At 41.1% G+C, this 13,788-nt stretch overlaps 1 protein-coding gene across 1 annotated transcript in view; it reads left to right on the forward strand.

Moving 5' to 3' along the window:
* Positions 1–13,788, forward strand: part of CORIN (corin, serine peptidase) — a 262,182-nt gene that overhangs the window by 234,190 nt on the left and 14,204 nt on the right. The window contains 2 exon segments of the mRNA XM_040484427.1: positions 687–736; positions 885–1,059. Coding sequence (XP_040340361.1) covers positions 687–736; positions 885–1,059 — 225 coding nt within the window.

The following is a 13,788-nucleotide window of genomic DNA, read 5'->3' on the forward strand; positions in this document are numbered from 1 at the left end:
AAATTGGGTGATGGGCATTGAGGAGGGCACCTGTTGGGATGAGCACTGAGTGTTTTATGGAAACCAATTTGACAATAAATTTCATATTTAAAAAAAAAGAAAAAAGGGGCGCCTGGGTGGCGCAGTCGGTTAAGCGTCCGACTTCAGCTCAGGTCACGATCTCGCGGTCCGTGAGTTCGAGCCCGCGTCGGGCTCTGGGCTGATGGCTCGGAACCTGGAGCCTGTTTCCGATTCTGTGTCTCCCTCTCTCTCTGCCCCTCCCCCGTTCATGCTCTGTCTCTCTCTGTCCCAAAAATAAATAAACGTTGAAAAAAAAATTAAAAAAAAAAAAAAAGAAAATTATGGTCCGAGTCAATATTCTGGGCGGTGCCACCAGCCACGATGATGTGGGAGACTTTGCTAAAAGTAGTTTCTTTTTCCACACATGTGAAAATATATTATGATGATATTAAGTAAACTAAAAAAAAAAGAAAAAGTAAACCTCCTCCATATGCCGTCATTTCCAAGGTGGTATTTGACAATAGCCCTGCCTCCAGAATTCCTGCACCAGTACCGATAACCATTACTCAAAGAATACAACCTCTGGGAACAGTGGAACCTATGTCTTGCTTTTCGGTGCTAAAGTGTTTGAAGTGAGTGATAAATACGTGACTTAACACTATGCCATTTTATGTTTCCAAATCTAGGCAGCCTTGTCAGAGCAGAAGTAAGATTTCTCTTCTGTGTACTCAACAAGGTGAGAGAATTAGTGGTGTAGCAACGGAATACGAACTTCACTGGGTTGGCTCGGGGCAAAAACAATAACCTGCGCTTAACAGCAAAGATCCAAGCATGGGGCTGGGTTTGTTGGTGAATCACCCGCTGTCTTTCCTGCTCCCTGGTAGACTGTGGGCACCGCCCTGCTGCCCGAATGAACAAGAGGATCCTTGGGGGTCGAACGAGTCGTCCTGGAAGATGGCCATGGCAGTGTTCCCTGCAGAGTGAACCCAGTGGACACATTTGTGGCTGTGTCCTCATTGCCAAGAAGTGGGTCCTGACGGTTGCCCACTGCTTTGAGGGGTAAGCTCCATCCTTTGGCTTTGCCTCAACCTGATCATTCTGTCACTTGGGCATTCTTAGTGTCTTATATAATTCTGCGAAGCCACTTCAGTGCAGAAGCCACAGTTGATTTACTTCCTTTATCTGCTTAGATTTTCCTACCCTTGATGTTGTCATCCTATGTATGTGCTGATCACTTATTGGCAATCATATTATTTATGATTTTTCCCTAAAGAGGGGGGAAGTGGAAGAAAGAGGTTTAGAAGGTTGGCTCTCCAGCTAGCATTAGTCTCTTTTCCAGCCCCCTTAAATACGTCAACTACATCTGAAGGTCAACAGAGGGGATTTATGTTTCCTATAGTGAGGTTAGCTGGGAGGATTTGTGAGGAGTTTGAGAAGCAGAGTTAAAGGCACCCCAATATGTGTATTAGGGTTCTCAGAGAATGAGAGAGGAGGGGTGAAATTATTTTAAGAAATTGTCTCACATGATTGTGCGGGTGCTGGTGGGTCCAAAACCTAATGGTGTAGATTGGCAGCCTAGAGTCTCAGGGAGAGGTTCAGTTTGAATGCAAAGGCAGACTGCTGGCTGAATTTCTTCTTGCTCAGGGGAGACCCGTCTTTGTTCTCTTAAAGTCTCCAGTTTATGGGATGAGGATAATCATATTATGGAGGATAGTCTGCTTTATTCAAAGTCCACCAATTTAAATGTTAATCTTGCCCAAGATACCTTCATGAAAGCATCCAGAACAATGTTTCACCAAATATTTGGGCACCATGGCCTAACTTCATTGGCATATAAAATTCATCATCACAATATGCCTGAAGGGACTAGAAAAATGAGATAAAGGGGAACCCTACCCTAAATTGACAAATATCACTGCACCTGTTCTATCGACTGTGTATTTTAGGAGCCAAAAAAACAAAAAACAAAACAAAACAAAACACCAAAAAAAAGCAAAAAAGAACAAAAAAAACCACCCCAAATCAAACAATAACAACAACAAACAAACAAAAAATCCAATTCTGGGGGTCAGACGTTTGGAGCTGACATAGCCAGCGCAGTTTGTCTCTGATCATCAATGTCTGGGGCCTTGGTTGAAAGATTCTAAGGCTGAGGGCTAGAACCATCGGAAGGTAGGCAGTCGATGCGGCCTGTTGGCTGGGGCCTTAGTACATCTATCTCCATGTGGGACTCAACACCATGGTGGCTGGTCCCCCAGAACCAGCTGTTCAGAAAGGGAGCTGGGAGGAAGGTGTGTTGCCTTTTTTGACCTAGCCTCCAAAAACACACAAAGAGGCAGGTACCTCACCTCTGTGGTTGGTCGGAGCGCCCACAAGCCCCGCTCAGCTCCAAAGGGAAGAAGCAAGGAACTCTCCTCTCAGTAGGAGGAAGATTTGATGGCATGTTTTAAAATCACCACACCTTTTTTCTATTTATTTTTAATAATTTTACTTTACTCCAAAGTAAAATTAAATATTAAATAATAGCAAATATTCAAGACAAAATAACTCATAGTTCTATCACCTGACCAAATTGATTCTTTTCATTTGATCAGCTTAATTTCTAGAAAAAAAATGCAATTTCTTCTCTCTCTCTCTCTTTTTTTTTTTTTTTTTTTTTGCCTATTCATATTTTTTCTTAGCATTGCCACTTGCTGTGTCGTCACGGGTCAATTCATTAACCTCTCTGGGCCACAGTTTCTTCACTTATGACATGAGGGAAATAATAGTCCCTACCTCACAGGGCTGGTGCGGGCAGTAAGTGAAATAGTCTTATGCAAAGCCTTGAGAACCATGCCTGACATTGATCAGTACGCTCTCGATAAAGGTCAACTGTTCTTTTAAAAAATTACTGCTGAAAACGTGCATTCTACCTTTTCCCTTTGCAGTATCGCATGAGTATCTTTACATTTTGTGTATTTTTGTGTATTTTACAGATTTGCTGTATTTTTGTCTTCTCCCTTCTCATCATCTTCCACAGTAACCCCTGTGATAGCCAAGGGAGTGTTCCTTCATAGCTGTGAACACATAGACTTTTCGCAAGGTGCCACTGTTTACTTTTACGATTTGGAATCATACTCTGTGCTTTTGTTTGTTAAGTTGTTTTTCTCATTTGATAATATATCATGGACCTCCCTCTAGGTTAAGAGACGTGGCTCTCCCTCACTCTTTTTCTAGGTTAATAGACGTGGCTCTCCCTCACTCTTTTTCAAACCTAAATGATATTCCATTATATAGATTTACCATAACTTTTTCCATTATCCCCTAGTCGATGGACGTTCAGGTTAGTCCCACTTTGCTACCATTTTAGCAATACTGCAATACATCTTCTCAAGCACAGCTACTCACCTACTGGTCCTTGTTGCTACGGGCTACAGTCCCAGCATATATATTCAGCTCTACATGGGGGTTACAGAGATGAATACATGTTTCCTTCCTTGAAGTGCTAACCTAGTAAGGAGACAGGCATTTAAACGAGTAATTAGAGTACAATTGTAAAATGGAAACGTGTATTTCCAGTTGATGGCTCGTTTGGGGAAAAGAAAATATAAAAAAATCAAACCAGTACCTCCTCTTGAGAACTTTTAGTGTGTAAGACCCAAAGCAATTGGAAAAGTCTGGGTAGTATGTCAGGAAAATACACTACAATGTTATTGCTTTGGAAGGGGCCAGATGTTTCCAGATGCCTTTCCCAGTTTTGGTGTATAGCTCCGTGATAAGCAGAGGATGATACTAGCAAGATTACGTTCATCAAAAGATGATCACCTAAATAAATCCAACAGTACTCTTTACGTGCTAGCTAAACCAGGTTCATAAACCACTTTTGTCATTTCCATATGTGGTATCCAAGCTTCCTCTGTCATTGACAGCTCCGTAAAGTTAAGAAGAAACCTTGCATTAGAAAAGAAATATGTGTTTACAATTAAGGAAATGGATATAATATCAAAGGTCTTGGTGAAATTTCATGGAACACTAGACTTAACAGAACTGTCAAGAGGGATCTGGTCTGTCCATAAAAAGCTAGAAATTGCCCAACTTCAAATAAGCCTTCTCCTGAATATGTGCTAATAAGTGATTCAATTTTACAATCTCTCCAGTGGCCGGCAAGCTTTGAGAACGTCTCATTGTAAGCCCCATTCCCTGCTGGAGTCATCAACTGCTGCAATTAATGGGCTTTACTTCACACTGTGATCCCATACTTTGGCAAGGCCCAGCATGACCCATCTGCAGGTCTTATCAAGCCTGTCTTTTTAAATTATATTGGTAGAAAAAAAAAACCAGAGAGACAGGTTTGTTTTTCTCTTTTATGAAAAAGTATTTAAAAATCCCAAATGAAAATTAACAACATGAGTTACTAAGCTGATCAGACCAAGGCCCATATGCCCTAATAACAACTCAACGTCAACAGTTCTGAACAAGAAAGACTTTGACTTTCAGGAGTAATTTCACATGCATCGTTCTTGCCTTCTCTTGCCTCTGAAAGACCTAAGGCTGGACTTCCTAGGCTGGCACACAAGTGGCAATGGTCAGAAGCATCTAATTCCTCACCAGGAAATGCGCATAAAAAAATGATCACCTCACTAGATGACCACAACCCTTAACCCCACCACGTTACCCATGCTGTGATTTCACCCAGCCAACTCTTCTGTCCAACAGGACTGTGGCTGCTAGTCTGCACGTGTCCCCCAGTGACTTCAGTCCCCTAGTCTTCTCATGCCCTCCTCTTCACAGTTAACCTTGTGTGCCAGGCTAATCACTTCAGTCCTCTCACCCAGACTTTCAATGTCTTTGTCCCTGGATTTGCCTGCCATTCAGACCAGGCAGATGTCCAAAACTGAGTCAATGCAAATACCTCAGCTTCTGATCCTAATATTCTTGCTTTTCGGAATTGAGGGAGGACATTACCCAAGAGTGGAGATCAGCACCATCCCTGACATTCAACGTCAGCTAGACTTTTAGTATTACTCTGTCATCTTTCTACATCCTTCTGGAGAGCTCCCTCTCTCATTCTCCACAGAACAAAGTCACTGTGCTCACCCAGCTCTCCTAATCTAACAGTCTGTTACTGCACTCAGAAAAGGAAGTGAGAGGTTTGGTCTGACTTTTTCTTAAAAGTTAAATCATGTTGTGTCCTCATGATTCCCTCTTTATCTCTAGGTGCCTGTGGACTGTGCCAGTAATTCACAATTTGTTTTTCTGTTCTATTCCCTTGAGGAATTTTATCCACTCCCATCAGTAATAGTGCCCAGTAAAGCAGAAATTCTCCATTTTGGATCTATATGTCCCCTGGGGTGCTGTTTTCCAGCGTCACTGAAGAATAAGCAAGTGTAGTTTTGAAAAGTCCTTGGTGACAAGGACCTGACTCCATTCTTGCCACTGTGCTGCCTCCTATGGAGATATTCTCTCCCCTCCTCTCTCCAGTGGAAAATATCTGGGTCTAGGATGTAGTCAGAAGTGGGCTTAAAATATGGGCCAAACCTCATAGTTTCTGGGGCTCACTGAAAACGGGAGCTCCTCCTCTCTTAAGCTTTGTAGTTACTTACTTGTTTCTTCTAGTCGTGCCACCTACTATGTACTCTGCATCTGCACCTGAACAGCTAACCACATTGCTGAAGAATATCACACGCCCAACTGCTGAGTTCACATAAAATGTGTGATCATGAGTCTCAAATGAGCATCTAACAATGTGGGACACTTGTAATCTACTTCCATAGTAAGATCACTTTTCTACCCTCAGAGACAACTATCTGACATGTTCTCCTCTCTCCCCAAATCCTCTTCACCCTCCATTGGTCTCACCTCATGCTTCATGGAGAGAACAGACACTGCCATAGATTCCACCTTGCCTCATCCTTAATCCCAACAAATTGCCTGTAAATATGGCCATATCCCCTACTCTCCCCTGAGTTATGGTGGAAGATGTGTCTATTTCTGTTTAAGACGATCATGTCCTCCATCTTTTTCAAGACTTTATTTTTAAAATCACCATTTCTGTTTTGTATCATCAGTTTCTCCCTTTTTTGCTGGGTCATTCTCTTCGACAAACATGCCTTGATATCACTAACTTGAGGCCCCTTCTCTTGACTTTCCATCTCTCTTCAACTACTGACCATTTTGGCTACTATTCACAGTAAAACTCCTAAAAGACTTCACAGTCACTGTCTCCCCTTTTCCACTTTTCATTTTCTCCTCAACCCACACTGGTCGAGCTCTCATCAGGGTCACCACAACAATGGCACTTATCAAAGTCTTTGATGACTTCCATCTTGCCATATTCAATGGTGACTTTTCAGTTTCCAACTTATTGGAACCCTCCCTAGTATTTCATCACCACATCTTTCTTGAAATACTTTCTTCACTTTTATTTTAGAATAACAAAAATGGGGCGCCTGGGTGGCGCAGTCGGTTAAGCGTCCGACTTCAGCCAGGTCACGATCTCGCGGTCCGGGAGTTCGAGCCCCGCATCGGGCTCTGGGCTGGTGGCTCAGAGCCTGGAGCCTGTTTCCGATTCTGTGTCTCCCTCTCTCTCTCTGCCCCTCCCCCGTTCATGCTCTGTCTCTCTCTGTCCCAAAAATAAATAAACGTTGAAAAAAAAAATTAAAAAAAAATGTTCTTGTTTTCCTCTTATTTCACTGACCTACCTATTTCTCTTTTTCCATCTCTTCCTTTTTTAGGCCACTGAGTGCTTTAGTGCTCCTGAGCTATTATGGACCTCAGGCTTTGTTTCCCCTCCAAATTCATATTTGAAACTAATTAGATGAAGTTAGGAGGTGGGGCTGTTGGGAGATAATTAAATCATGAAAGTAGAAGCCCCATAATGGGAATAATGTCCTTACAGGAAAAGAAAGTGAGCTTGCCACCTTTTTCTGCCATATGAGGTTACAACAAGAAGACTGCTGTCTATAAAGTAGGAAGAGGGTCTTCACCAGGAGCTAACCATGCTATCCCCTTGATCTCAGACTTCTGGCCTTTAGAATTATGAGAAGTAAATGTGTATTATTTAAGTTAGTAGTCTACGGTAATTTATTATACCATCCCAAGCTAAGACAAGGGCCCAATGTTTGGCTTTCTTATCCATCTACACTCATCTAATAATATGGTTTAAATACGTGTTCATATGTGAGCAAATATGAAGATCAAGAATTGACATGAATATCATTTTGAATATCACATTTTAATATAAAATATGAATATCACATATTTGTTCATGACTTCCAAACATATATCTCCATCCCAGCCCAGATTCTTCCCGCCCCTCACTACTACCCATTGACTTTAAACATGTATAACTAACTGCTTAGATGAGATGTCCATTTGAATATGTAATAAACATCCTGCTTTCCGAGGCCAAAACAAAACTTGATTTCTTGCCTCTCCCACTGATCAAATAATTGTGTGCTTCACAAACTTTCCCCATCTCAGTAAAAATCATCATGATCGTTGGTTCACCAAACCTAGGAATTATCCTTAATTCCTCTCACATTTACTCTAATAATAATTTCTGTAGGATCTTCTTCCAAAATATCTCTAACCCAACCATTTCTCACCATCTTCATCCTATATTCCTAGTCCAAGTCATTATCATAGCAGGTCTTCACTATTGTATTAGTTCTCTAGGGCTGCCATAACCAAATACTATAAACTGGGTGGCTTGAGCAACAGATGTTTATTGTCTTACAGTGCTGAAGGCTAGAAGTCCAAGATCAAGATATGAGAAGGGTTGGTCCTTTCTGAAGGCTGGGAGAGAATGCCTCTCACCTAGATTCTGGTGGTTACTGTCAATCTCTGGTATCCCTTGGTTTGTGGAAGCATCACACAAATCTCTGCCTTTGTCTTCACATAGTGTTCCCTTGGTGTGCATCCCTATCTACAGTTTCCCCTTTTTATAAGGGCAACAGTCATTGGATTAGGGCCCATCCTAATGACCTCATTTTAACTTGATTATCTCTATAAAGACCTTATCTCCAAAAAGGTCATATTCTGATGTACCCATGGTTAGGACTTCAACATATGGATTTGAGAGAGAAACACAATCAATCCATAACAACAATTAAAACAGTTTCCTGTCTGGTCTTTTGGACTGCTCTCTTGTTCCCTTATTGTCTATTATCCACACGGTGAGATAGTGATCTTTCTAAAATGTGAATCAGACCATGTCGCTCCCCCTACTTAAAATTTCACAATGGCTTCCCATTGTAGCAAGAATAAAATCTTCTCATCATAGCCTTTCAAGATCTAGTCCTACTTCTTGGACTACATCTTCCCCTATACTCCCATGGTTCACTGGGCTTCAGACATCTAGCCTTCTTCGTGTCCCTGAAATCCTCCAAGCTCATATCCACCTTAGGACACTTGAACTTGCTGTTTTCACAGTTAGAGCCACAAAGCTACCTCCTTCTGGTTATTAAAGTCTCTATTTAAGTATGGCTTTGTCAAAGGCCTTCCCTAACCATCTTGGATACAGTGAACCCCCACACCCTTCAGTCATCTATCAAGTTCTCCTATTTTGTCACTTTTAAGTGCCTGAGATAATCTTACTTCTTTATATATTCTTTAAGTAGAATAAAAGCTCCATGAGGGCATGAATTGTCTTCCTCATCCTTGTGTTTTCATTTCTTTCAGCCACTCATCTTCTAGATGTTTCAAAGATGCAATTGTTTGAGTAGTTAGGACTATAACTTGTGTGGAACTAGAAATGTTAATATATCTCACAGAAGGTCAATGACGTCTCACTGAGTCCTCCCAAATCTTAGACCACACATCTGTTCAACATTGTAATGTATTAAGCCCCTGTATGTTTTATCAAATGGAAAGATGAATCTTCTGCATATTGTCTGAAGAACATTCTCTTTGAATGGAGAAACTGGAAGCAAAGGAAACTTCCAATAGTTTTGTTTTGTCTTAGTTCTTTAGTAATATTATTTGCCACAGACAGAAATTTTCCCCTTTCCTTGTTCTTGCACATTATTTTGCAGAGAAGCCATTTTTATTTTTCCTACTTTTTTCCTACTTAAACAAACCACTGATCAGCCTATGACAAAGACTTTCCAATAGCTACTATGCTTTCATGCCAGTCTTTTGTGATAGTTTCCAGTTGCAAAGCTCTGGGATCCGTGTGCAGTCACATTTGCTTTTTAGATGACTCTTCATTTTCTTACTGCAGTCACTTGTGACAGTAGCATCAGAATTTGGCGCTTTAATTCTCTCATGTCTCCTGAGTTATACTTGCTTTAAGAGTCCCAGGGCACACTATCATGTCTGCCTTTTTTTTCCAAAACATTCTGAAATCTGATTCTTGAATGTCTATGATATGTATCTGACTGCCCCCTTCTCTTGCTTTTTCGGACCCTGGGATAACAGGATTTTTCACCTTCTCTAATTTTACCGCTGGTGGCTAGCTCCCCATCATGGCGGGATGATACATTCAGGAAAAAGAAGGTATCTTCCTGCTATCTCACCAGTGAGTCTCCACCATGTTACATGCTTTCCTGTGGCCAGTACCTGATTCCTATGTAGATGCCTGTAGATCTTTCTCTTTGTTTCAGAGAAGTTTGGTAGAAAGGGTGTGCTCTAGGGGTTTAAAGGACCAGCATTCTGGTCTATCACCATCATTTACTATCTCTGTGACTTTAGATGAGTCACTCATTTGCTGTGAGTCACTGCTTTCTCTTCTCTAAAATGGAATTCGAATTCCTATTTACATCTCGCAGTTGGTAAGAAGATAGCTTGAAACATTGTGTATAGAAATACTTGGAAAGCTATAAAGTGGAACTCTTACACTAATAAAATCCAGGCTGTTGGGTTTTTTTTTGCCTATTGTATTGCTGTTGTTTGGCCAGCATTTAAAACTGTGGATTCCATAAAAGGAATCCAGCACTCTGGCTTCCCTTGGACATTCAAAAAAATAAAAGGTCAGGTTACACCAAGCATTCCAACATGACAGCAATAAGCAGGAGCTGAGATGTGGACGGTAGACAGAGCCTATGACTGACACACTGTACTTATGACCTGTATCCAGTCCCTTCACACATTCACTCTGCGATCACCCTAGTCTAAAGTCTGTTTACCAGGAGTGTTGCAGAGAATTCTTTAGAAATACCAAGGACAGAGTACAATATTAAAAGAGGTTTGTAAGATATGTAGAACAACAATGATGCCATTGGGTGATATTTCTTTACTTAGTGCAAATTTGGTCCCCTTCAAACTACCTCCAAAATCACCACTTAGCTGTGCTATTTCTGTAGTAAGACTTGTAAAACTAGGGTGATTTCTATCACAGGTGTTAATTATAAATTAGTTTTCTTTTCTTAAAATGATAAATATTAAATATAAGATATTAAAGCAAAATCAGAAAGGGTGAAAGAAAGGGAAATTTTGTGCTCTTAAGAGAAGAAGTTAGAAAATCTCTAAAGCTGGCTAGCTGAATTAAGTAAAAATGTGGCATTTTTGTGTCTAAACTAGAATTCAGGGTGGCAAATTATAAACCAAAGTGACCAGTTCTGACGACCAGAGACATTGTGCCTGTAATTTCGTGTAAATTTTCCTGAATGTCATCTGAGATGTGTACGAAGCTGGGCTTTCTCTCTAGAGCTGATGTTTGAAGAATTCTAGGTGAAAATCATATCATCTCAATGTTCTCTGTAGATGTATCCATTATTAAAGCAGTCATATAGGCATGAAGCAAATTAGACCTTAAATATGAATTTCAGACAAGGAAATAACATCTGGGGCAAGAATGAAAGGAGAAAAGGGGTCTCTTAATGTCTTCCTCAGCCATTTTTTTAAGAGAAAGTGAGAGTGCACACATGCATGGGTTGGGGGAGGGGCAATGAGAGGGGAGAGAGAGAGAGAGAGACAGAGAGACAGAGAGAGAGAGAGAGAGTCTTAAGCAGGCTCCATGCCCAGCACAGAGCCCAGTGTGGGGCTCATCATGGGGCTAGGTCTCAAGACCCTGAGATCCTGTCCTGAGCCTAAATCAAGAGTTGGAGCTTAACCAACTGAGCCACCCAGGTGCCCCCTCTGCCATTTTCATTTGGTGGATTTTCACTGGGCTTCCTCTCTGCCTGCTTCATCCCTCCCAGAACATGAGGGGTCTCTGCAGAAACTTCTTTAAGGATGCACCAGCTCTCTGTACTGATGCTTTGATGTCTGACAGCTCAGTTTGAAAAAAATCCTCCTTTTGCTGAAGATTTTCAGCTTCTATAATTGGCTTTTTTTCTTTTGTCATTCAAACGCTTCACTAAACCGCCCAAGTGAACCTCCTTGTTCTTATGTGTTTCTCCACAGGGTAATTTTGAACTGAAACTAGACTCCCGTGGCATTCATGAAATTCTAAATTTTCTTTCCTCTTTTTGCTTCCACCAACACGGGGTTGTCTCTGCTATTATTCCTGACTCATTCTTTCCAGCATGTGTTTAATATGCCCATTTACCATTTATACACAATTCCCTCACTTCACATGTCCATTTCAAACAACAGCTTGTGGTTTTCCTGGTTTTTGCCAGCCTTGGGAAAAAAAAAACATTAAAAGAGACTTTATTTTTTTCCATCACACTCATAACAGAAAGTAAAAAGAACAATATCTCACAGATTACAAAAATTATGTGAATTTTCTGTGTTACTCTGTTTGTTTTTGGTGGATGTTAATGCCAAAAAGACCGTAACTTATGTAGCAAGAAACTACTAGATACGGGTTAATAAAATTTAGCAGTTTTACTTTTCACTGTTAGAATTATATTAAGCACAATACAGTAATTAAGTCTGAAATTGATGCTACTTCATCTTGTTACAAATAATTTGCAGTGTTCAATTATTTGAAATACTGCTTATGATTTAAGCAAATGGATGAGTATTTGTTATAAACAAAATTTAGTAGCTCTGAATCAAGGGCAAGGAGCTATTAAATAAGCATAAATTTGAAATAAATTGTTGCTTGATTTCAGATGCCTTAAATGATAGAATCTCAAAGGAATATTGAATTTCTCAAATGGTCATGCACTTACTTCTGTAGGATGGAAAAATGGAAGGAACAAGGGAAGGAGGGAAGGAAGGGAGGAAGTGAAAGAGGGACAGAAGGGAGGAAAGGAAGGGGAGGGGGAAGGAGGAGAGAGAAAGAGAAAGAAGGAAAGGAGGGAGAGAGAAAAGTGGGGAGAGGGAAGGAAGGAAGGAGGGAAGGAAGGAAGGAAGGAAAGAAGGGAGGGAGAGGGGGAAAGGAAAGGAGAGAGGGAAGAAGAAAAGGAGGGAGGAAAGAAAGAAGAAAAGAAGGTAAGGAGGGAGGGAGAGGGAAGGGAGGAAAGGAGGGAGGGTGGAGAGGAGGAAGGAAGGGAGGGAGGGAGGAAGAGAAAGAAAGACATACTCTTTGAGTGATAGCCTTCTTTAATGAAAAATAATTCTTCTGTAATATCATCTTGAAATGCTCATGAGGTATCACTTCCTACATTTTACTATGATTGTTTCTTTAATTGTTCATCTTCACTCAATTCTGAAATTTGTTGAGGAATCATCTTGCTTATTGTAATCCCTAGCACCATGTTTGGCATGGAGGAGTGCTATATGTCTATAGCGATCTATATATCCATACCTATCTACATGTTGATAGCTAATATCTATATCTATATCTGCATTCGAAGAATGACATCAATTCCTGTTCATATAGCCTAAAATTATTTTTCTTTACAATGGTAAAAGGATAGAACTCATGGACTACGTTTTTTAGAAGAGTCATTTAGTAGAGTGTACTCCAAGAATCCAGCAAAGCTGTAAATAGTTTGAATGCTGACCTTGGCCACTTCTTTCCTAACCCTCCTGAAATACCAACTCTTTGAATCTTTGCCATGCGTGAAAACACAGTAAAGAAAAGCATGCAAAGGAAAGAAGGAATGTGGGTGAGTTTTTGTCAGAGAGTCCATTGAGAGCTCTTAAAAATATTGATTCCTTGGGGCGCCTGGGTGGCGCAGTTGGTTAAGCGTCCGACTTCAGCCAGGTCACGATCTCGCGGTCCGGGAGTTTGAGCCCCGCGTCAGGCTCTGGGCTGATGGCCCAGAGCCTGGAGCCTGTTTCCGATTCTGTGTCTCCCTCTCTCTCTGCCCCTCCCCCGTTCATGCTCTGTCTCTCTCTGTCCCAAAAATAAATAAACGTTGAAAAAAATTTTTTTTGAAAAAAAGAAAAAAAAATATTGATTCCCATGCCCCACCTAGCCTAAAGCTTTCAACTGATGTGGGGTGATGCCCAGAAAATCAGTATTTAAGAGTTCCCCACATGATTCAGCGTTCAGCCTGGATTGAAAAACAACTGTCTAGTGGGTCAAATCAACCTGCTTTAGTTGAGCAAGCTCCCAAGTGGGGACAGTTGACATGGCTCATGCTAACACCATGTAAGGGGGTGTCCACTAGGAAAGCTCTGCTAGCACTGTGGTCCTCTCCACTCCTCTGCTCCTGGCCTATTCTGGAGGAGGAGGGACTGGGAAAGGTAGAGAGGGTGGGGAAGGGTTGACGAAGAATAGACTTTGCCTAGGTGGCCATTAGTAAATGTTTTTACTAGTGTTTATGTGCATTGAGCCACCATTAAGCAAATACTTGTTGAGAACCTGCTACATACTAGTTCATGGGGCCTGTGAATACAGCACTGAATAAGACCAACCTGGCCTCATGGAACTTCTATGCTGGGTGCAAGGCAGAGGATAGACAAACAGCTGTGTTGATGTCATTGATACCAATGAGATAAAAATTAAAGCAGGGTCAAGAGTAGAGA

Source organism: Herpailurus yagouaroundi, unplaced genomic scaffold (assembly GCF_014898765.1).
Source record: "Herpailurus yagouaroundi ecotype Mexico unplaced genomic scaffold, PumYag 28, whole genome shotgun sequence".
Lineage (NCBI taxonomy): Eukaryota > Metazoa > Chordata > Mammalia > Carnivora > Felidae > Herpailurus > Herpailurus yagouaroundi.